At 50.6% G+C, this 24,462-nt stretch overlaps 1 protein-coding gene across 6 annotated transcripts in view; it reads right to left on the bottom strand.

Annotated features, from left to right (window-relative positions):
• ATP2B1 (ATPase plasma membrane Ca2+ transporting 1) overlaps positions 1 to 24,462 on the bottom strand; it is an 88,293-nt gene that overhangs the window by 7,784 nt on the left and 56,047 nt on the right. For 4 of the 6 annotated variants that reach the window (XM_064154924.1, XM_064154925.1, XM_064154922.1 and 1 more), the window contains exons 11-21: positions 23,203 to 23,444; positions 17,231 to 17,468; positions 14,888 to 15,067; positions 14,711 to 14,798; positions 13,273 to 13,379; positions 12,317 to 12,508; positions 9,963 to 10,176; positions 9,584 to 9,795; positions 8,696 to 8,803; positions 7,219 to 7,401; positions 5,478 to 5,564 (exon numbers count right to left, since the gene is read on the bottom strand). In XM_064154924.1, the coding sequence (XP_064010994.1) occupies positions 5,478 to 5,564; positions 7,219 to 7,401; positions 8,696 to 8,803; positions 9,584 to 9,795; positions 9,963 to 10,176; positions 12,317 to 12,508; positions 13,273 to 13,379; positions 14,711 to 14,798; positions 14,888 to 15,067; positions 17,231 to 17,468; positions 23,203 to 23,444 (1,851 nt within the window). Of the gene's footprint in view, positions 1 to 5,410; positions 5,565 to 7,218; positions 7,402 to 8,695; positions 8,804 to 9,583; positions 9,796 to 9,962; positions 10,177 to 12,316; positions 12,509 to 13,272; positions 13,380 to 14,710; positions 14,799 to 14,887; positions 15,068 to 17,230; positions 17,469 to 23,202; positions 23,445 to 24,462 lie in introns of all 6 variants that reach the window. The other 2 variants (XM_064154927.1, XM_064154926.1) reach the window with 2 other exon arrangements.

The raw sequence follows: 24,462 nt of genomic DNA, 5'->3' as shown, positions 1-24,462 counted from the left end.
AAGAGCTCAAGTTGCAGCAGGGGAGGTTTAGGTTGGACCTAAAGAAACCACTGAAATGACTGTGAAAGACTGGAACAGGCCTCCCCAGGGAGGTAGCTGAATCCCCATCCCTGGAGTGTCTGCAAGGCAGAGAGCTGCGGTGCCGAGGGCCAGGGCTTAGCACCAGCCTGGCAGGGGCAGAGCGGTTGGACTGGATGCCCTCTTCCCACACAACGACTCCATGATTCTATGGCATGAGGAACTCGAGCAGGCTGTTCAGGAGCTGGCATGTTCATGAGGTTTAAGCAAGTCCAGCAAGCTGCAGGGACTGACTTTGGCAGCCAGCGCTGCCAACGCCAGGCTGCAAGTTTGCGGCGCCATTCTCTGGCATGTTGCATGGTGCTGTGCCACTGTGAAACATGACTGCCTGGTGGGACTGGCCCTTCATTGCTTGCAGAGGAGAGGGAGGAGGGAGGGTTGGGCAAAAAATCAGCACATCAGCAGCGATGGAGAACTCCTTGGGGCTTACCAGGCCAGCTGTTAGTTATCCCAGCAATGTAAGCACAGCCACGGCACACTGAAGTGCTGCAGGCACTGCGGTGAACCCAGGGTCCCCCAAGAGCCCAGCCATGAAGGCAGAAATCAGACCATCAGCACTGAGGTTCTACTGAAAAAGGGGGGCAAATCCAAATCCTTTGAAGGCTTTAACTACTCAGGGTGATTAGAGGAGACTAACTTACAAATAAATGGTGTGAGGAGCACAGGAGACAGTTTGTTATGTGTGGTTCCCACTGTCATCAGCCCTTCCTCATATTAGGACCAGAATAGCAAGGAATGCAGGAAGCACTCCAAATCCTCCTGGCCCAGATGGCTGCTTAAAGAGCTGCAGCCCAACTTGCCAGCAGCAGCTCAACCCTCCTCCACCAAACAGCTCTGAGAGCAAACAGAATGCCTCTGCTGCCCGAGAGACAATCCCTGAATGCATCAGGTTGGAAGGGTCCTTCAAAGGTTGTCTCCTGCAGTCAGCAGGGACAGCTCCAACTAGATCAAAGTTGCACCTTGATTAAACCATTAATAAATTAATAGAGCCCTCAGAGGGCTATGAGGATGATGGAGGGACTGGAACATGTCTGATGAGGAAAGGCTGAGAGCCCTGGGGCTGGTTAGTCTGCCAAGGAGAAGACTGAGAGGGGATCTTGTTGGTGTTTAGAAGATTCTGAAGGGTGGGGGTCAAGAAGGGGACAGTTCTTTGGTGTCCTTTCAGTGGTGTCCTGTGACAGGACAAGGGGCAATGGACACAAGCTGGAAGCCAGGAAGTTCCACCTCAACATGAGGAAGAACTTTGGTTTGAGGGTGCTGGAGCCCTGGGGCAGGTTGTGGAGTCTCCTCTGGAGACTTTCAAAGCCTATCTGGGCCTGCTTTGGCAGAGGGGGTTGGGACTGGATGATCTCTGGAGGTCACTCCCAACCTCTACCATTCTAGCTGAGGTTGTTCTGGAAGGTGGAGCAGAAGATACCCTACTGGTAGACCACTCAGTGAGGGCCAAAAAACTCATCCTCTGTTGTTGCAGCTCCACATCTCCACTGCTCATTAGATGCAATGAGATGCAGCAGCACCCATTAGATTCTGCTCAAGTGGCAGCCTGGCATGAAGTTGCCCTCTAGAGAATTCTGAATGTCTAATTAATGCTCTTGAGTGTAGACAGGGATACAGGTTACTAATTAGCATCTTAACGAGGTGGTGCAATCCTGGCCACCCTTACTGGCCAAGCTGTCCAATCTAGGGCTCATTTCATGGCCTTGAGGCAGGAGAATTTGAGAGCTGAGCTTCTCAGTACCACTGTGAAGCAGGGAGATGCTTTCCTTGCCAATGGTGAACAAGTAGAGGAGGGTAAACCTTTGTACAAGGTGAAAGAGGAATTCTGGCCAGGCCAAAATCAACTGAAACAAGCTCTGGGAAAACCAAAGCCACCAAAGTCCACCACCACCAAAATAACCAAAGCCCACAAAATAACCAAAGAGCCCCAAAATAACCTCAAAATAACCAAAGCCCCCCCAAAAATAACCAATCCCCCCCAAAATAACCAAAGAGCCCCAAAATAACCTCAAAATAACCAAAGTCCCCCCAAAAATAACCACCCCCCCAAAATAACCAATGCCTCAAAAGATAACCAAATCCCCCAAAAAATAATCAAGTCCCCCCCAAAAATAACCAAACCCCCAAAACTAAGCAAAGCCAAAATGAACAACCAAAGCCCCCCAAAAATATAACCAAGGCCCCAAAAAAAGCAACATCCCCCAAAATAACCTAAGCCCCCAAAATAAGCTAAGCCCTCCAAAATAATAACTAAAGTCCCCCAAAATAACCAAAGCCCTCAAAATAATAACCAAAGCCTCCAAAATAACCAAAGCTCCCAAAATAAGCTAAGCCCCCAAAATAATAACCAAAGCCTCCAAAATAATAACCAATGTCTCCAAAATAACCAAAGCCCCCCAAAATAATAACCAAAGCCTCCAAAATAGTAACTAAAGCCTCCAAAATAATTAACCAAAGCCCCCAAAATAAGGTAAGCCCCCAAAATAATAACCAAAGCCTCCAAAATAATAACCCCCCCTCCAAAAATAATCAAAGCTCCCCAAACAAGCAAATCTCCCCAAAACAACAACCAAAGCCCCCCAAAATAAGCAAAGCCTAAGTCACCTAAACCCAAACCCAGCCCAGCTTCCAAAGCAGGCAAACAAAAGACATCTCCCTCCCCCCCCAAAACTCTTCCAAAGTGCAGTAGGGCAGATTGCATTTAAGAGCACTCCTGAAATTAAGGTTCTTCATCCATCTGGGTAAGCTGGAAAGTTTAAAAAGCAGAGGAGGAAAAGAAGCCCTCTAGGAGTTATAATATTTATAGGTAGATATATATAAGATAATATCAAGACTTAACCAAGCTCTAGGAAGTTAAACACATCAAATATATAACTCAGGTGGAAAACTCCTCCAAACCACAGAGAGCAGCTACCAATATTCACCTACAACTCTCAAGGCATCTTCAGGCTCCAGAGTTTTAAGCCTCCAAGACAGGAGCAATTAAACCTCTGAAGACCTCTAACAGAGAGGAAGGCTGAAAACTGAAATGCCACAATATGAAGAGGGCAGAATTAAGGTGAGGCAAACAACTTTACTTTGCCACTGCTGGCTTATGAACTGCTGCCAGAAGGAACCTAGAAAGGAAAGAACCCTTCAGATTGGAATGCAAAAGTCACCATCCAGTGCTTAAAAACCTTCTCCCCCTCCCTTCCCATATCTTTTGGTACTTTTTATATCAGCTAATTACTTTCTTCTGACTGGTCTGCATTTTACAAGCTTGGTTTTCTCTACCTGAATCCTGATGTGGAGAAAGTTGTGTTATTCAGGGGGAAAATGAAGGCTCCAAGACAATCAGAGGCTCAGAAGTTGCTTACAAGCTACAAAGAAAATGCATTTCATGCTCCATGAGCTAACTACATTGAAGTCTTTTAACATGCTGCTGATTTTCCCATCAGCTTAAATACCTTAAATGCCTTAACAGTTCCTGAAACACCTTCAAAATATCCTTAAATTTTCTCAAATGCCTGAAAATTTCCTGAAATACTTTAAAATATCCTTAAATTTCCCTGAAACACCTTAAAAATATCCTTACATTTTTCCTTCAACACCTTAAAATGTCCTGAAATACCTTAAAAATATCCTTAAATTTCCCTGAGGCACCTTAAAAATATCCTTACATTTCCTTCAACACCTTAAAATGTCCTGAAATACCTTTAAAATATCCTTAAATTTCCCTGAGGCACCTTAAAAATAACCTTAAATTTCCTCAAATACCTTAAATTTCCCTGAGGCACCTTAAAAATATCTTTAAATTTCCTCAAATACTTGAAAATTTCCTGAAATGCCTTAAAAATATCCTTAAATTTCCTCAAATGCCTGAAAATTTCCTGAAATGCCTTAAAAATATCCTTAAATTTCCCTGAAACACCTTAAAAATATCCTTAAATTTCCTTCAACACCTTAAAATGTCCTGAAATACCTTAAAATATCCTTGAATTTCCTGAAATGCCTTAAAAATATCCTTAAATTTCCCCTTGAGCACCTTAAAATTGTCCTTGGGCACCTTAAATTTTGCATTGAGCACCTTAGAAATGTCCTTGAACACCTTAAATTTGCCCTTGGGGCACCTTAACAAGGTCCTTGTGCACCTTAGGTTTCTCCTTGAGCACCTTAACAAGGTCCTTGTGCACCTTAAGTTTCCCCTTGAGCACCTTAACAAGGTCCTTGTGCACCTTAAGTTTCCCCTTGAGCACCTTAACAAGGTCCTTGTGCACCTTAAGTTTCCACTTGAGCACCTTAACAAGGTCCTTGTGCACCTTAGGTTTCTCCTTGAGCACCTTAACAAGGTCCTTGTGCACCTTAAGTTTCCCCTTGAGCACCATAACAAGGTCCTTGTGCACCTTAGGTTTCCCCTTGAGCACCTTAAAAAGGTCCTTGTGCACCTTAAGTTTCCACTTGAGTACCTTAGGTTTCCCCTTGAGCACCTGAACAAGGTCCTTGTGCACCTTAAGTTTCCACTTGAGCACCTTAGGTTTCCCCTTGAGCACCTTAACAAGGTCCTTGTGCACCTTAGGTTTCCACTTGAGCACCTTAGGTTTCTCCTTGAGCACCTTAACAAGGTTCTTGTGCACCTTAGGTTTCCCCTTGAGCACCTAAACAAGGTCCTTGTGCACCTTAGGTTTCCCCCTGAGCACCTTAACAAGGTCCTTGTGCACCTTAAGTTTCCCCTTGAGCACCTTAACAAGGTCCTTGTGCACCTTAAGTTTCCCCTTGAGCACCTTAACAAGGTCCTTGTGCACCTTAGGTTTCCCCTTGAGCACCTCACCAAGGCTTTCCAACACCTTCACCTTGCCCTTAAGCACCGCAGGCATTTCCTTTGGTACCTCCCAAGGTCCTCCAAGGCCCTGGGTGCAGCGCTGCCAGCCTGGGCTGCAGGCTCAGAGCCCTCCTTCAGTCAGTGCTAAGGCACCCTCTGGAGGCATATACTCGAAAATTTACACCAGTTTCTTCCCTCTTTAATCCTTCCAACACCCCTCTGGACACCCAGGGATGAAGGCAGAGGATGTGCAGGCTCCCAGCTTTCCACATTGAAGAAAAGCCTGATTTGATTTGATTGAGGTTGGGTTGGTTTGGTTTTTGGTTCCACCTGTTCTTAGCCCTCTAAAACTCAAATCACAAACCCCAAAGCCTTGAGGACTCCACTTTGTGGACAGAGCTCTCTACAAAAGCCTTAACTCCAACAGAAAAAAAAAAACAAAACAAACTAAGGAGAGAAAAAAACATGAGAGAAAACGTTAGGTAAGGTGAAATTAGGAAATGTTAATTGTCATGCACTTTAGGAACACACACTCACACCCCACAGTAGTAGAAGCAGTAGTAGAGGAAAACACTACATGTGTAGGGGTAGAAATATTTGTTACATCATGGTGCTGGCTGGCGATGGAGGGTTGTCGCCTTAGAGCCCCCTGAATGGTACTTCCACTCTGGAAAGCATTCACTACATCCATCTGCAAGGAATCGAGAGATGGTGACAGCTTGCTCAGCACAGAGAAGAGAGAACAAGAGAAAAGGAAGCCATCCCCTCTACAGCACACACAGAGCAAAGGGAACGCGACCCGAAGGCAAAAGGCACTTCTCTGGGGCTGGGGTTGGGTGGGTTGGGTTGGTTGGTTGGTGATGTTTGGTTGGTTGGTGGTGTTTGGGTGGTGGTGTTTGGCTGGATTGCTTGGTTGGGTTGTTTGATTGGGTTTTTGGTTGGGTTGCTTGGTTGGGCTCTTTGATTGGTGTTGTTTGGTTGGGTCGTTTGGTTAGGCTGTTTGATTGGGGTTGTTTGGTTGGGTTGCTTGGTTGGGTTGTTTGATTGGGTTTTTGGGTGGGTTGCTTGGTTGGGCTCTTTGATTGGTGTTGTTTGGTTGGGTCGTTTGGTTAGGCTGTTTGATTGGGGTTGTTTGGTTGGGTTGCTTGGTTGGGTTGTTTGATTGGGTTTTTGGGTGGGTTGCTTGGTTGGGCTCTTTGATTGGTGTTGTTTGGTTGGGTTTTTGGTTGGTGGTGTTTGGTTGGGTTCTTTGGTTGGGTTGTTTGGCTGGTGGTGTTTGGTTGGGTTGCTATGTTGGGTTGTTTGGTTAGGTTGTTTGGTTGGGTTGCTTGGTTGGGGTTGTTTGGTTGGCAGTGTTTGGTTGGTGTTGTTTGGTTGGGTTGCTTGGTTGGGTTGCTTGGTTGGGTTGTTTAGTTGGGTTGTTTGGTTGATGGTGTTTGGTTGATGGTGTTTGGTTAGTGTTGTTTGGTTGGATTGTTTGGCTGGTGTTTGGTTGGTGTTGTTTGGTTGGATTGCTTGGTTGGATTGTTTGGTTAGTGTAGTTTGGTTGGGTTTTTGGTTGGTGCTGTTTGGTTGGGTTTTTGGTTGGGTTGCTTGGTTGGGTTGTTTGGTTGATGGTGTTTGGTTAGTGTTGTTTGGTTGGATTGTTTGGTTGGATTGCTTGGTTAGTGTAGTTTGGTTGGGTTGTTTGGTTGGATTGCTTGGTTGGATTGCTTGGTTGGGTTGTTTGGTTGGATTGCTTGGTTGGATTGCTTGGTTAGTGTAGTTTGGTTGGGGTTGTTTGGTTGGGTTGTTTGGGTGATGGTGTCTGGTTGGTGGTGTCTGGTTGGTGGCGTTTGGGTGGATTGTTTGGGTGGTGTTGTTTGGGTGATGGTGTCTGGTTGGTGTTGTTTGGTTGGATTGTTTGGTTGGTGGTGTTTGGATGGGTTGTTTGGTTGGATTGTTTGGTTGGTGTTGTTTGGTTGGATTGTTTGGTTGGTGTTGTTTGGTTGGATTGTTTGGTTGGGTTGTTTGGTTGGTGTTGTTTGGTTGGTGGTGTTTGGTTGGTGTTGTTTGGTTGGATTGTTTGGGTGGTGTTGTTTAGGTGATGGTGTTTGGTTGGATTGTTTGGTTGGGTTGTTTGGGTGGTGGTGGTGTAGGTTGTTATTTTTAACAGAGGGTTCAAAGTTGCATTTAGAGCTGAAGAAGAAGCAGAGGACCCTGAAGAGATGCCACAGCCACATCATCATCATCATCCCCTTCTGACAGCCACACCATGAGTGCTTCCACCTTAGCCAAAGACTGGAGCAGGGGGGAGAGGCTGCCCTCCTAACCCCCTCTGCGTCCTACCTTTTCCGAGACCATACCTGAGTTTGTATCCTGTTTAGGCCCCTAAACCACAAGATCTGACCACGACGTAGCTCCCTCTCAGCATGATCAATCTCCTCTACATCTTCTGCTAGCTCTTCCTCAGGAATCTCTTCCTTCTGTGTTCCATGCCCAGCTTCTTTCAGGAATTTCAGGCGGCTGGTTGGGATGGTGGAAATCAGCTAAGAGGGGGAAAGGAGAGACAGGAGTCAGGATTCTCCTTTTTGGAGCTGAATTGGCAGCCCAGGCTCGAGGCTTGACACAAAACTCTGCACACAATGAGCTGAGCTGGAAAACAAAATCCATAGAATCATAGAATGCAGCAGGTTGCCAGAGAGCTCCAAGCTCAGCCAGCCCAACCTAGCACCCAGCCCTGCCCAACCAACCAGACCATGGCACTAAGTGCCCCAGCCAGGCTTGGCTTCAACACCTCCAGGGACAGCCACTCCACCACCTCCCTGGGCAGCCCATTCCAATGCCAATCACTCTCTCTGACAACAACTTCCTCCTAACATCCAGCCTAGACCTGCCCTGGCACAGCTTGAGGCTCTGTCCCCTTCTTCTGTCACTGGGTGCCTGGCAGCAGAGCCCAACCCCACCTGGCTACAGCCTCCCTGCAGGCAGCTGCAGACAGCAGTCAGCTCTGCCCTGAGCCTCCTCTGCTGCAGGCTGCACCCCCCCAGCTCCCTCAGCCTCTCCTCACAGGGCTGTGCTCCAGGCCCCTCCCCAGCCTTGCTGCCCTTCTCCAAACACCTTCCAGCACCTCAGCATCTCTCTGCAATGGAGGAGCCCAGAACTGGACACAGCACTGCAGGGGTGGCCTGAGTGGTGCTGAGCACAGGGGCACAAGAACCTCCCTTGTCCTGCTGCCCACACTGCTCCTGAGCCAGCCCAGGATGCCATTGGCTCTGCTGCCCACCTGGGCACTGCTGCCTCCTCTGCAGCTCCTCTCTGCCAGCACCCCCAGCTCCCTCTCTGCCTGCCTGCTCTCAGCCACTCTGGCCCCAGCCTGCAGTGCTGCTTGGGGTTGTTGTGGCCAAAGTGCAGAACCCTGCCCTTGGCCTTGTTCAGTCTCACCCCATTGTCCTCTGCCCACCCATGCAGCCTGGCCAGGTCCCTCTGCAGGGCTCTGCTACCCTCCAACAGCTCCACAGCTGCTCCTAGCTTGGTGTCATCTGCAAACTTTCTGATGCTGGACTCAATCCCTTGGTGCAGATCATCAATAAAGATATTGAACAGGACTGGGCAAATCACTGCTGAGTGATTAGAACTGATTATGCATTCATATAGTTCACTTCCAAGACCAACCTGAATGGCTTTTAAGGACGGATTAGCAATGGATGCAATTTGGATGTTCCATGTGAAGGATTTTAATGCAAGGGGGTAGTTGGCATTTAAAATTAAGATGAAATAACAATAATAATATTATTAATAATAATAATAATGGCATTTCAAAATCAAAAGTTCAAACTTTACCTGGCCCCAGAGTAGTGTTCCCATGCCCAGGAAAATGGACCACAGCCACTGCTCCACGGAGAGCTCTGAGCAACTAAAAGGCTTCCCACCAAACTGCACAATGATTATCTGTGGAGAGCAACAGCATCAAACAACATTTAGCAGTGACCTGCTACTAGGAGATTCCCTGATGCTTGCAGATCACAGAATGGTTTAGGTTGGAAGGGATCTCAAAGATCAACCAGTTGCAAACCACTGCTGCAGGCAGGGACACCTCCCACTAGACCAGGTTGCTCAAGGCCTCATCCAACCTGGCCTTGAACAGCTCCAGGGAGGTGGTGGAGCACAGAAGCACAGAATGTGATCACACTCTGTGATCCTCTGCCCCACAACCTCCCTGGGCAACCTGTGTCAGTGTCTCACCACTGCAAACAATTTCTTCCTCATCTCCAATCTAAACCTCCTCTCTTCAAGCTTCAATCCATTCCCCTTCATCTTATCACTCCAAGCCCTTGTTAAAAGTCCCTTCCCAACTCTCCTGTAACCCTTTCAGGTACTGGAAGACTGCTTTAAGGTCTCCCTGGAGCCTTCTCTTCTCCAGGCTCAGCATGGGGACAGGCTGAGAGAGCTGGAGATAAGGGACATTCTCCAGCCCTCTGCTCCTCTTTGTGGCCTCCTCTGGACCCACTCCAGCAGTTCCATGTCCTTCTTGTGTTGGAGGTATGAAAACTGTTCCAGAGTCTCCTCATCCTCACTGTAAAGAACCCCCTCCTAATTTCTAGCCTAGATCTGCTTCAGTCCACTCCCCCTCCCCCTATCACTACAACCCCTTACCAAATCCCTTCCCAAGCTACATTCAGTCTGCCCACTGCCCCTCCACCCCCCAAGCTCCCCCCTGCAGGACCTCACCTGTACAATAAACGTCCCCAGAACAATAGAGCAGAAGATGGCATTGTTAAAGATGCCTTCAAAAACATTTCTCTCCCCATGGATTTTCCTGGCATTGATCTCGTTGAAGAGCTGCATCATCACGAAGGTGTTGAACACGATGGTGTAGTGCTCTGAGGGGGGAGCATGCAGAGGTGCATTCCTCCCACTGTCAATGTCAAAAATCTTCTCACCTGTGGGCAAAAGGAACTCAGCAGCAGCTTCACAGTGGTGAAGTCAAAAGTGGTGCCAAACACACCCCCCACCACCACACACACAAAACCCAAAACCCCACCCTGGTTTCAAGACCTTCTCTTGACAACCTTCAGAAGAGGTCTGCAAAGCCTCACTGCTCTCTTACCAGCAAACAGCAGTGTGAAGACTACTACCAGCTGGTAGAATGCATGGCCCAGAATGTTCTTCATCATGGTCCGAGAGATCAGAGGCTTGTTTCTGCCATAAGGCTTCCTCAAGAGGAGAGCTTCAGTGGGAGGTTCTGTGGCCAGGGCCAGGGAAGCCAAGGTGTCCATGATGAGATTCACCCACAGCATCTGCACAGCTTTCAGGGGAGAATCCTGGCAAGAGAAGGTTGGAAGAAAAGTTTAGCTTCTGGCACAACCTAAAATTCCAGATGGGCACTCTGGAAGGGAAAGGCACAAAAGGAATGGACATGGGAATTAATTCATCCTCTCTGGCACTTCCTCAGTTAAGGATGGTACAGAGGTGAGAAGCACCTCTCTGGATGTGGTTGCAAAGACTAAGAGTAGACAAAGCCTCTGCTTTGTCCTGGAATTAAACAACAGAGCTACAACCTGTGCCTAAGGTAGGAACACTTCTTGCTTGCCAAATTACATTCTAGTGGTTACAAGGTGGAGGTGGAAATCCACTGTGGGGTTTAGTATCATAGATACACAGAATGGAAGAGACCTTAAAGATTCCAACCCCCCTGCTACGGACAGAGACACCTTCCACTAGACCAGGCTGCTCCAGGCCACCTTTATAGGACCCTAGAAGAACAGCAGCACAGAGCATGAGCTCAGAACAGGGAAGAGGGTGAAGGAGGGACAGCAATGCTACCAAGACAAGGAAGTGGGAGCTCACAGGGGCATTTGTGACATTTAAACCTGAAGAGGGGAGATTCAAACTGCATTATTAGGGACAGCAACTCCACCACCTCCCTGGGCAGCCCATTCCAATGCCAATCACTCTCTCTGACATCAACTTCATAACAACATCCAGCCTAGACCTGCCCTGGCACAGCTTCAGGCTGTGTCCCCTTCTTCTGGTGCTGGCTGCCTGGCAGCAGAGCCCAACCCCACCTGGCTACAGCCTCCCTGCAGGCAGCTGCAGGCAGCGATGAGCTCTGCCCTGAGCCTCCTCTGCTGCAGGCTGCACCCCCCAGCTGCCTCAGCCTCTCCTCACAGGGCTCTGCTCCAGGCCCCTCCCCAGCCTTGCTGCCCTTCTCCAAACACCTTCCAGCCCTCTGATCAAATTTGTGGCCTCCTTAGGACCCATTACAGCATTTTCATGTCCTTCTTGTGCTGGGGACATGAAAACTGTTCCAGACTTTCCCCATTCTCACTGCAAAGAATTTCTTACGAATGATAGAATCAGTCAGGGCTGGAAGGAAGCACAAGGAGCAGCCAGTGCCAACCCCCTGCCATGCCCAGGGACACCCTACCCTAGAGCAGGCTGCACACAGCCTCAGCCAGCCTGGCCTCAAACACCTCCAGCCATGGGGCCTCAACCACCTCCCTGGGCAACCCATTCCAGCCTCTCACCACTCTCCTGCTCAACAACTTCCTCCTCACCTCCAGCCTCACTCTCCCCACCTCCAGCTTTGCTCCATTCCCCCCACTCCTGCCACTCCCTCACAGCCTCAAAAGTCCCTCCTCAGCTTTTTTGTAGCCCCCTTCAGATCCTGGAAGGCTACAAGAAGGTCCCCTGGGAGCCTCCTCTGCTCCAGCCTGCACAGCCCCAACTCTTTCAGTCTGTGCTCACAGCAGAGCAGCTGCAGCCCTTGATCATCCTCCTGGCCCTGCTCTGGACACTCTCCAGCATCTCCACAGCCCTCTTGTCCCAGGGGCTCCAGAGCTGGATGCAGGACTCCAGGTGGGGTCTCAGCAGAGCAGAGCAGAGAGGGAGAATCCCCTCCCTGGCCCTGCTGGCCACACTGCTGCTGCTGCAGCCCAGGCTCTGCTTGGCTTTCTGGGCTGCAAGTGCACACTGCTGGCTCCTGCTGAGCTTCTCCTCCAGCAGCACCCCCAAGTCCCTCTCCTCAGGGCTGCTCTCCAGCTTGGCACTGCCCAGCCTGGAGTTTTGCTTGGCATTGCCTCCACCCAGCTGCAGGACCTTGCCCTTGGTCTTGTTGCACCTCCTGAGCTTGGCTTGTGCCCACCTCTGCAGCCTGCCCAGGTCCCTCTGGATGGATCCTGCCCTCCAGCCTGGCTGCTGCACCACACAGCTTGGTGTGGGCAGCAACCTTGCTGAGGCTGCACTCAGTGCCTCTGTGCATGGCACCCACAAAGATGCTGAACAAGACTGGTCCCAGGACTGCTCCCTGAGGGCCTCCACTTGGACATCTCCAATCTAAATCTCTCCTCCTCAACCTTCCATCCATCTCCTCTCATCCTACCACTCCCAAGCCATGAAAAACAACCCTTCCTTTACATGTGCCACCGTTCTGAGCTGCAGCAGTCCAGCAGTGGCACCTACTTGTGTGATGCATGCTCCTGTGAAAGCAACAATCACTGCTACAACGTTGACAGTGAGCTGGAACTGCAGGAACTTGGAGATGCTGTCGTAGACATTTCGTCCCCACATCACTGCTTTGACAATGCTGGTGAAGTTGTCATCTGTCAGGATGATATCAGAAGCTTCTTTAGCTACATCTGTTCCAGCAATGCCCTGTGGGAGGGAAAGGAAAACAGGATGAAATACATTCAGGATGCACTGTATTCTGCAGAAGCAGCTACCCTTAAATTGGCAGAGGGGAGATTGAAAGTGGATGTTAGGAAAGGGTTCTTTGCATCTGTATCTGAAGGGGGCTCCAGGAGGACTGGGCAGGGACTATTGAGAAGGTCTGGTAATGACAGGATGAGGAGGAATGGCTTTGAAGTGGCAGAGGGGAGACTGAAAGTGGATGTGAGGAAGTTGTTTGCAGTGAGGGTGCTGAGACACTGGCACAGGCTGCCCAGGGAGGCTGTGGAGCACAGAAGCACAGAATGTGATCTTTGATCAGGAGCTGCAGCCAGGCTCTACTGGGTGATGCCAGTGCCAGGAGCTGGAGCCAGGCTCTGCTGGGTGATGCCAGTGCCAGGAGCTGCAGCCAGGCTCTGCTGGGGGATGCCAGTGCCAGCACAAGGGGCACTGGGTGGGAGCTGAGGCAGAGGAAGTTGCAAGGAAACATGAGGAGGAATTTTTCCCTGTGAGGGTGCCAGAGCCCTGGCACAGGCTGCCCAGGGGGGCTGTGGAGTCTCCCTCTCTGCAGATATTCCAACCCCCCCTGGCTGTGTTGCTGTGTGACCTGCTCTGGGTGCTCCTGCTCAGGCAGTTTGGACTGGCTGAGCTTTGGAGCTCCCTTCCAGCCCCTGACACTCTGTGACTCTGTGAAAATAGGTCTCCAAAATACCTAAGGTTTAAACCAAGAACTCAACATTCCAAACTCATACCATAGCAAATCCAACATCTGCCTTCTTCAGAGCTGGACCATCATTGGTACCATCACCAGTCACTGCCACAACCTGCCTCTGTTCAAAGACAGTGCTGTCAATGATACCTGAAACAGAAGGCACATCTGGGTGTTACCCTTCAAAACTGACAGCACAGCAGATGAAACCTGAAAGAGAAACTCCATTTTCATCTGAGAGTCCTCAAAGAACAACAACTCAAAGCAACCAAGCAATGGAGAGTTCCTCCTGGGCTCGATTTGACAACCAGAAGAGGGAAGAAAAAAACCCACACAACAAAACCAATGACAAAAAGCTCCACCAAAACCCAAATCCCAAACCAAATCCAACCAAAGAAATAAAGCCACAAAACCTCTTCAACAAACAACCTCCAAACAAAACCACCCCCAAAAGAAACCAAAAAAGACCTAAATCTGCAAAGGGAAAAAGAAAACAAGAAAAGAAAGCCCCAAACCATCCCAAAGCCACACAAAAACAACGACCCCCAAGTGAAAACCCAAACCAAACCACAGTGAACCCATCCCTAAGCAAAACCTCCAAACACAACCACCCCTGAGACCACCTCCAAACAAAACCACCCCCAAAACAAAACAATAAAGACCCAAATCTGCAACCAGGGCAAGAAAATAACAAACAAAAGCACCCCCAAGCCAAAGCAACACAAAACCAAACAACCCCAAGTGAAAAACCCAAACCAAACCACAGTGAACTCATCCCTAAGCAAAAACCCCAAACACAACCATCCCTGAGACCACCTCCAAACAAAACCACCCCCAAAACAGAACAATAAAGACCCAAATCTACCACCAGGGCAAGAAAATAACAAACAAAAGCACCCCCAAGCCAAAGCAACACAAAACCAAACAACCCCAAGTGAAAAACCCAAACCAAACCACAACCAACCCATCCCTAAGCAAAACCTCCAAACACAACCACCCCTGAGACCACCTCCAAACAAAACCACCCCCAAAACAAAACAATAAAGACCCAAATCTGTAACCAGGGCAAGAAAATAACAAACAAAAGCACCCCCAAGCCAAAGCAACACAAAACCAAACAACCCCAAGTGAAAAACCCAAACCAAACCACAACCAACCCATCCCTAAGCAAAAACCCCAAACACAACCACCTCTGAGACCACCTCCTAACAAAACCACCCCCAAAACAGAACAATAAAGACCCAAATCTATCACCAGGGCAAGAAAACAACCACCACAACCACCCCACAATAAAACCAATCCAATCCCAACCTCCATAAATCCAATCCCAACCTCCATAAAACCAATCCCAACCTCCCCCCAAAAGATTTGGCAAATCAAGACGCTCTCAGAGGTTGTTTGCCGCTGTTCAGGCTCAGATTGTCCCTCTGTGAGCAGGAGAATAAAACCCAGATGAGCTTCACTTAGGGCTGGTTCTTTACCTTTCACTAGAGTGTGTTTGTCAGTAGGAGAGGACCTGGCAAGGACACGAAGCTTTGGCCAGATTTTGTCTATCCTCTCTTGCTCTATCTGCAACACAAAAAGTGAGAGCGGTTGGACTTGGCTGCCAGGGGAGGCCGAAGCACTGCTGGTCTAACAGCTCTGCTCCAGGTGCTCACCTCTCCTTTCTCATTCCTGATCCTCCTGTTGAAGTCTTTCCCCTCCAGGCACAGGAAGTCTTCCCCGGGGTTGAGGATGCCACACTTGAGGGCGATGGCGCGGGCGGTGTTGATGTTGTCGCCGGTGACCATGCGGACGGTGATGCCTGCACGTTGGCACTTCTTGATGGCATCAGGGACCTGGCATGCAAAGGTAAAAGGTTAAATGACTCCCAGAATGGAAAGCTGCAGAGGTAGGGGTTGCAGATCAGCTGAATAAGGGTGGGGGTGGCAGGCAAAGAAGTGACTCTGGCATCTGGAGTACTGTGTTCAGTACTGGAGCCCCCGATGCAAGGACATGGAAGTGTGGGAGGCAGTGCAGAGGAGGCCACCAAGGTGCTGAGAGGGCTGCAGCAGCTCTGCTCTGAGCACAGGCTGAGAGAGTTGGGGCTGTGCAGCCTGGAGAGGAGAAGGCTTCCAGGAGAGCTTGGAGTGGCCTTGCAGGATCTGAAGGGAGCTCCAGAAGGGCTGAGGAGGGAATACTGACAAGGTCTTGTAAAGAGAGGATGAGGAGGAATGGGTTTGAAGTGGCAGAGGGGAGATTGAAAGTGGATGTTAGGGAGAAGTTGTCTGCAGTGAGGGTGGTGAGACACTGGCACAGGTTGTGAGGGTGGTGAGACACTGGCACAGGTTGCCCAGGGAGGCTGTGGAGCACAGAAGCACCCAATGTGATCTTTCACCTCTGAATGGACCTTCAGTCCATTCCCTCTCATTCTATCACTCCATTGCCTCTCATCACTACAAACCCTTGGAAAAAAAGCCCCTTCCAAGCTTTTTTGCATGCCCCTCCTGGGGCATCCACAACCTCCCTGGGCAACCTGTGCCAGTGTCTCACCACCCCCAACCTGTGCCAGTGTCTCACCACCCCCAACCTGTGCCAGTGTCTCACATCCCTCAACCTGTGCCAGTGTCTCACCACCCTCACTGCAAACAACTTCTTCCTCATCTCCAGTCTCAATTTGCCCTCTGCCAGCTCCAATCCACTCCCTCCCATCCTATCCCTACAGGCCCTTGTCAAAACTCCCTGTTCATCTCCCTCCTTCAGGCACTGGAAGGCCACTCTATGATCTCCTTGGGAGTCTTTTCCTTCTGTTCAGATGCCAAATCCTCCTCTCCATCCAGCTGGCAACAAACACAATGCCTAATGCTATCCTAATTAATACCAATGTTATCCTAATTAATACTGCTAATATTCCAAGTGATTAAATAAGAAAGAAAAAGAGGAATAAAAGAGAAGTTGTTCCATGTGAGGCCCTGCACAGTAAGCTCCTTAAGTCATTAGTTTGTGCAGGGTTCTGGTGGCACAGCAGAAGTGACACTAAGAAGTTTTAATCTGCTTTTATAGCTCCATTAACTTCCCTGCCCCCTTCTCCCTCCCTCCTCCTCCTCCTCAGGTTAGCAACTGTGCTCTTGGCATGCAACAGCATTTCAGCTCCTTGGGCTCTCTCTATAGCTTCACAATCTGCAGCAATTGAACTGGAGAAGGTCACAGATTCATAGAATGGGTTGGGAGGGACCTTAGAGATCATCCAGTCCAACCCCCCTGACACTGGACCAGGTTGCTCCAGGCCTCATGAGCAGCAATGTGAAGCTGGTGAGGTGCTTGGAGAGCATCTTAGAAGGACTGGCTGAGGGAGGTGGGATTGTTTAGCCTGAAGAGGAGGAGGCTGAGGGCATTGAGGGGCAGGAGTGTGGCCAGAGAAGGGCAACAAAGCTGGGATCAGTTCTGGGACCCTCACTCCAAGGACTCTGAGGGGCTGGAGTGTGGCCAGAGAAGGGCAACAAAGCTGGGATCAGTTCTGGGACCCTCACTCTAAGGACTCTGAGGGGCTGCTGGAGCATGGCCAGAGAAGGAGAACCAAGAGTGGTGAAGGGTCTGGAAAACAGAGCTGGGGAGAATCAGCAGCGGGAGCTGGAGGTGCTCAGCCTGGAGAAGAGGAGGCTGAAGGGAGACCTCACTGCTCTCTACAGCTCCCTGAGAGGAGAAGGCACTGAGGTGGGGGTTGGGCTCTGCTCCCTTGTCTCAGGTGATGGAGAGGAAATGGCCTGAAAAAAAGTTGGATGAGCTTCGAGGTCCCTTCCCACCTAAACCATTCTATGATTCCTAAGCCTGCAGAAAGGAGGAGGAGAAGGAAAAGCAGAAGAGCCTGGCTGGGGCATTTACATTTAGTGCCCTGGTCTGGCTGACTGGGCAGGGCTGGGTGCCAGGTTGGACTGGCTGAGCTTGGAGCTCTCTTCCAGCCTGGCTGATTGGATGGAGAGACTGCCGCAAGGGTACCACTTTGGTGGAGTCAGTGCCCTTACCTCAGGTCTCACTGGATCTTCAATCCCAACGACAGCAATGCAGGTCAGACCAGTGACAATATCATTTTCATTGTCCCATTCTGGCTCAGGTTCCCCTGCTGGGAAGTCTCTGAAGGCCAAGCAGATGGTCCTGAGCCCTTCGGAAGCCATCGGCTCAATGACGGTTTTCACGATGTCGTCTCGGTCCCGGGGCCTGAAGACCTTTGGTTCTCCATTAGCACTCAGTATTTTGAAGCACCTGAAAAGGGCAGTGGAAGGAGTCACCACATCTGAACCAGAAGTTCAGCCAATTCAGTCACTTTTTACTCCAGGAAGCCTCCACAGACTTTGTTTCCACCAGCCTCACACACACTCGCACGCAAAACCACCTTCCAGCTCCAAGGCTTCCTAGCTCTAAGAGGTCCACTGAGACAGAACAAAACCACCCCCCCACCTCCAGGGACTCCACACCACAAACACTGGCTACCTCCAGAAGGCTTTCTTCAAGCCTACAGACTTGAGTCAATCCAGTTGCAACCTAACAATCCACCACATCACAACCCCAAAGCTTCCCAGCTGCAGGAGGTCCACTGGGACAGTGGCTTTAGAACACAGCCAACCCCCAGAGGCTCCACACCACAAACATCAGCTACCTCCAGAAGTGTTCCTTCAAGCCTACAGACCTGAGTCAATTCAGTTGCAACCTAACAACCCACCACATTGCAACCCCAAAGCTTCCCAGCTGCAGGAGGTCCACTGGGACAGTGGCTTTAGAACACAGCCAACCCCCAGGGGCTCCATACCACAAGCAGTGGCTACCTCCAGAAGGCTTTCTTCAAGCCTGCAGACTTGAGTCAATGCAGCTGCAAGATAACAATCTCACCTTGTGAACAGTTAGACAAGAGTCCTGAGTACAGGACCTGGGAGGTGCTTTGCCAGCTGTAAGCTGCACTACAGCATTAAAAACAAACTCTGGTACTGCTGCCCTTCAAAGTTCTGAGCTTTGCCTAAATCTGCCTCTGAGGGAGCTGGAGTTGAAGCTGGAGATGAGGAGGCTGAAGGGAGACCTCATTGTTCTCTACAGCTCCCTGAGAGGAGGTTGCAGTGAGGCAGGGGTTGGGCTCTCCCTCTACTATCAGATGATAGGAGAGGAAATGACCTGAGGCTGTGCCAGGGGAGGGTTAGGTTGGAGGAGAACTTTCCTTGCTGCAAGAAGGGTCAGGGACTGGAACCACAGAATGGTCTGGGTTGGAAAGAACCTTAAAGATCATCCAGGGAAGTGATTGTGCCCCTGCACTGGGCACTGGTGAGGCTGCACCTCAAATCCTGGGTTTCAGTTTTGGGTCACTCACTCTGGGAAGGGTGGGGTTGGGCTCTGCTGCCAGGCAAGCAGCAACAGAACAAGGGGACAGAGTCTCAAGTTGTGCCAGGGCAGGTCTAGGCTGGATGTTGTTAGGAAGTTGTTGGCAGAGAGAGTGATTGGCATTGGAATGGGCAGCCCAGGGAGGTGGAGTTGCCATCCCTGGAGGTGTTGCAGCCAAGCCTGGCTGGGGCACTTAGTGCCATGGTCTGGTTGGTTGGCCAGGGCTGAGTGCTAGGTTGGGCTGGCTGAGCTTGGAGCTCTCTTCCAGCCTGCTGGATTCTATGATTCTGTGGCACTGATGTGCTGGATCCAAGGATTTAGACAATTCCCAGTTGCAAGCTTCATAGAATGCCAGAGGCAGGAAAGGACCCCAAGGATCCTCTGAGCCAACCAAGTCCTCACCTCAGCCAGGAAGCCAGAGGGAAGCAGTCCCTAAAGCTCCATAATATCCACCAGAACTGAAAGCTGAAGTCTGAACTTGCTGATCTGTGGCTGTCCAGATGCCAGCAGCCACTCAAGGAGTCTTGCCTGGCTTGTGATAAACTCCAGGCACTCCAAACTGACTGACTGGAAGCCCAATAAGCTTCCTGCAAATATTGAACTGAGGCTGACTTCAAATATTTGACTTGATAAGCAAAGAAGAAGAAGAAAACTGCTCCACTTGAGGAAGTTTTGCTTCATTTCTTCTACCACCCACGAGTGGAGTCCTTTGTGGCTTGCAAATATTTGTGCTTAAGCTTCTCAGTGCTCAAGATGAGTCACAGATGTTGTAAGAGAGAGACTAGCAGAGGTGACAAGCTCTGAGATTGGTGTGGGGCTCTGCACAGGTAGAGAGAGGCTAAAGAATGTGGCTCATGATGCTAAAACTTCATCCTACTCACTGCACACTTGGGAACAGTTTTGGAATGCCAACTATTCCAACAGTACCCAAAGCAGGCCAGGTTCTCCTGTTCTTTATGATTGATTCTCTTCTCTCAGTTGTGAAGCTGTCTGGGCTGGAGGAGTTCCAGCAGCTTAAGACTGCTGATGAGGAGGAAATTCTTTGCAGTGAGGGTGGTGAGACACTGGAACAGGCTGCCCAGGGAGGTAGTTCCCTCCATGGAGGTGTTCAAAGCCAGGCTGGATGAGGCACTGAGCAAGCTGCACCAGTGTGAGGTGTCCCTGCCCACGGTAGTGAGGTTGGAACTGGATGATCTTGAAGGTCCTTCCCAACCCAATCCACTCTATGATTCCATAAACTTCTCCAGTTTAATTGCTCCATAAGACTGAGCCAAGAAGGCCAACAGCATCCTGGCCTGCCCCAGGGTAGTGTGGCTAGGTCTAGGGATGTGACTGTTCCCCAGCAGTCAGCAGTGGTGAGGCCACTCCTTGATACTAGGTTGTCTGGAGCCACTCACTACAAGAAGTGTAGGATAAAAGGCCTCAAGCTGTGCCAGGTTGGACATTAGGAAGGATTTCTTCCCAGCAAGGGTTCTCAGGCACTGGCACAGGCTGCCCAGGGAGGTGCTGGAGTCAGCATCCCTGAAGGTGTTTAAAAGAGGCATGGATGTGGTGCTGAGGGAGGTGGTTGAGTGGCAGTGGCTGAGCAGCAGTGGAGGGGTTGTGAACTCTGGGGGGGATGGTTGGGTTTGGTGATCTCAAAAGGCCTCTTCCAACCTCAGCAGTTGTATGGTTGTGTGGTTCTGTACAAGGCACCAAGGGCTCCTGAAGGCAGAAGTAACACAAGCACAGAGACACTCACTGATGAGGCTGGGCTCGAAATCCAGCTACCAAAAGAAATGACCAACTAAAGCCAAGGTCCCAGGCTCACAGGTGTCAGGGGTTGGAAGGGACCCAAGGAGATCATCCAGTCCAACCCTCCTGCCAGAGCAGGACCACACAATCCAGCTCAGGGCACACAGCAACACATCCAGACAGGCCTGCAAAGGCTCCACAGAAGGAGACTCCACAGCCTCTCTGGGCAGCCTGTGCCAGGGCCCTGGGACCCTTCCAGGCAAGAAGTTGCCCTTGTGCTGAGCTGGAACCTCCTGTGCTGCAGCTTCCATCCATTGCTGCTTGTCCTGTGCCAGGCAGCAGTGAGCAGAGCCTGTCCCCCCCTCCTGACCCCCAGCCCCCAGAGATTTAGAGACATTGATTCAATCCCCTCTCAGCCTTCTCTTCTCCAGACTAAAATGCCTCAGGTCCCCTCAGATCCTGCAAGGCCACTCCAAAGCCTGCTCCAAGCCTTCTCCAGGCTGCAGAGCTCCAACTCCCTCAGCCTGTGCTCAGAGCAGAGCTGCTGCAGCCCTCTGTGCACCTTGGTGGCCTCCTCTGGACTGGCCCCAACACTTCCATGCCCTTCCTGTGCTGGGGGCTCCAGAACTGCCCCCAGGACTGCAGATGCCAGGATCACTGCTTTGCCTAACACCCCCCAGCCTTATTCAGCTCATAAGCAATCTCTACCTCTCTGGGCAGGCTCTGGGACCCTTCCAGTCAAGAAGTTTCCCCTTGTGTTGAGCTGGAACCTCCTGTGCTGCAGTCCTGCATCAGAAGCAAGAAGAGTCCCCTGAAGGACAATCTTCTGTTGCCAGCACTGAGTTGAGCAGCAGGACAATTCCATTTTTTCTCCCTGGATCACTCAATCAGGGGGTTGGTAGGCAGCAAAAAGGTTACATTGCCTGGAAACAGCCTTGCCACTGGAACCAAAACCATTCTGGCTCCAAGTGCTTGTTCCTAGAGAACAGGATGCACGAGCACTTGATGCCACTCCTCACCTGCTGAGGAGCTACCACTGCCTTCTTCACAACTAAAGGTCTGTCCCAGGGGTGACTAATCCCTCACTAAGCCTACTCTTATTCTGATAAATCCTCCAGGGGCAGATGGATAAGGAAGCAATTTGCTTTGTCACATTAGAAACCTGCTAGTTTCTCTATTGGCCAAGTTCAACCTGCTGTTATAATGATCAGGGTCACAGACTGCATCAGGTTGGAAGAGGACCCTCAAAGGTCATCTTGTCCATCTCCCACCCCTGCAGTCTGCCTCCAGCTTCTCTATTGGCCGAGTCCTGTCTCAGGGTCACAGACTGCATCAGGTTGGAAGAGGACCCCCAAAGGTCATTGTGTCCATCCCCCACCCCTGCAGCCAGCAGGGACATTTCCAACTGGCTCAGGCTGCCCAGGGCCACATCAAATCTGATCCTAGAGAACAACTTTAAAGCAATGCCATTTCCAAAGGCAGAGTTGTGTCTTCCCTGGATTTCAGCCAGACCAACCTGTTGGGGCTTGAGTGGAAGATGTGTGAGCATTCTGATCAGGCAGGGCTGCAGCTGCAACAGCTCAGCTGCAGAGCAGATCAATTCACAGATGCTTTTCTGGGTCCCAGCAGAGCTGCCAAGCTAAACTAATGGTGGCCAGGGCTTATTTTGAGGGGGAGTGTGAGAACTGAAGTGAAATGCTAATGGCACAGCTCGCTGCAGAGAGGCAGAGAAGCTGGCTGCAATCACAAGGGGACAGGACTGCTGCACTTGGGCAGGTTCAGAGATTGCACTGGGTTGGGAAGAACACCCAAAGGTCATCTTGGCCAACAACCCTGCAGTAAGCAGGGACACATCCAACTAGAACAGGCTGCCCAGGGTCACAGCAAGTCTGATCTTGAATGGCCCCAGGGACAGGACCCCCACCACAGCCCTGGGCAGCCTGTTCCAGCATCTCACCACCGTTGCTCTGAAGAGCTCCCTCCTGCTGGCCAACCTAAATCTGCCCTGCTCCAGTTTCAAAGCACTGCTCCTCGATGCTGTTGCTGCAAGCCCTTGTAAACAGCCCCTCCCCAGAGTCAAAAGGGCACTGAGCTGCTGGAGCGTGGCCACAAAAGCACCTTCCAGGAGCTCCAGGGATGGGACCTCAGCCACGTCCCAGGGCTCAAACATCTCCCCTTGTCTGTGACCAGGGTGACAGAATCACTTTGCAGGCTATGGCCTACCATTGCTCAGCATTGCTGCTTCCTCACCCAGCACACACCATAACCACCTCATCTTCCTCACCCAGCACACAGCATGGCCCCTTCAGCTTCCTCACCCAGCACACACCATAACCACCTCATCTTCCTCACCCAGCACACACCATGGACCCTTCAACTTCCTCACCCAGCACACAGCATGGCCCCTTCAGCTTCCTCACCCAGCACACACCATAACCACCTCATCTTCCTCACCCAGCACACAGCATGGACCCTTCACCTTCCTCACCTAGCACACAGCATAACCACCTCATCTTCCTCACCCAGCACACAGCATGGACCCTTAACCTTCCTCACCCAGCACACAGCATGGTCCCTTCAGCTTCCTCACCCAGCACACACCATAACCACCTCATCTTCCTCACCCAGCACACAGCATGGCCCCTTCAGCTTCCTCACCCAGCACACACCATAACCACCTCATCTTCCTCACCCAGCACACAGCATGGCCCCTTCAGCTTCCTCACCCAGCACACAGCATGGTCCCTTCAGCTTCCTCACCCAGCACACAGCATGGCCCCTTCAGCTTCTTCACCCAGCACACACCATAACCACCTCCACCTTCCTCCCGCAGCACTGAGCACGGCCCCTTCCTCCTCCTCCCCAGCAGAGGGAGCAGGGCACAGAGGCTGCTCACTTTTTCAGCACGATCTCCGAGGCTCCCTTGCTGAAGATGCGGAAGCTGCCGTCGGAGTTCTTCAGCACAGTGCTCATCGACTTCCTCACCGAGTTGAAAGTGTACACTTTGTAGAGGTCCTCCTCTGGTATCTCGTTCCTCACGTCCTGGTAATCCCTTTTCAAGTCCAGGAGCAGTCCCAGCAAGGCACACTCAGTCTTGTTTCCAACGTGACGTGGCAGGCCACCTTCCTTCTCGGGAGGCTGCAAGGACAACGAGAAGCTCCACTGGGTGGGGAGGTTAACAGCTCAGGAGCCACTGCAGTACAGCACTGCTCTTCCACTGCTTTACAAAGGAGGAGGCTAAGGCAAAGCTTGGCTCTAGCATGAGGGGATTTGCTCTGTGAAGTCTTGCAAGCCATGAGCTGCTTTGTAATAAACTACTTCTGGAGCTGCTGAGGATCCTTCAGTCCCTTTCTCTCACTCTAGAACCTACTCAGTTTCAGACCTGCATCTTTCGGTCCCTTCCTCTTAGAATCCTCTAGGTTGGTACCAGACCCCAACACAACCTTTCTAAAAGGCACTTTCCATTCCTTGATTCATCTCTCTGATCAGTTGAGAGCAGCCCCTGGTTAGTTTGCAGTTCAGAAGCACAGAGAAGTTTACTTAAAGCCAACAGCTGCATCTTTCAGTCCCTTCCTCTCAGAATCCTCTAGGTTGGTACCAGACCCCAACACAACCTTTCTAAAAGGCACTTTCCATTCCTTGATTCATCTCTCTGATCAATTGAGAGCAGCCCCTGGTTAGTTTGCAGTTCAGAAGCACAGAGAAGTTTACTTAAAGCCAACTGCTGCATCTTGCACTCCCTTCCTCTCACTCAGAATCCCCTAGGTTGGTACCAGACCCCAACACAACCTGTCTAAAAGGTATTTTCCATACCTTGAATCATCTTTCTGATCATTTAAGAGTAGTTCCTGATTAGTTTGCAGGTCAGAAGCACAGATAAGTTTACTTAAAGCCAACTGTTGAATCTTGCAGTCCCTTCCTCTCACTCCAAAATCCTGCTAGGTTGGTGTCAGACCCCAACACAACCTTTCTAAAGGGCATCTCCAATTCCTTGATTCATCTCTCTGATCAATTGAGAGCAGCCCCTGATTAGTTTGCAGGTCAGAAGCACAGAGAAGTTTACTTAAAGCCAACTGCTGCATCTTGCAGTCCCCTTCCTCTCACTCAGAATCCTCTAGGTTGGTACCAGACCCCAACACAACCTGTCTAAAAGGTA

The sequence above is a fragment of the Pogoniulus pusillus genome, chromosome 15 (genome assembly GCF_015220805.1).
Source record: "Pogoniulus pusillus isolate bPogPus1 chromosome 15, bPogPus1.pri, whole genome shotgun sequence".
Lineage (NCBI taxonomy): Eukaryota > Metazoa > Chordata > Aves > Piciformes > Lybiidae > Pogoniulus > Pogoniulus pusillus.
Note: the sequence above shows the minus strand (reverse complement) of the source record. Positions and strands in the feature narration are given on the sequence as shown.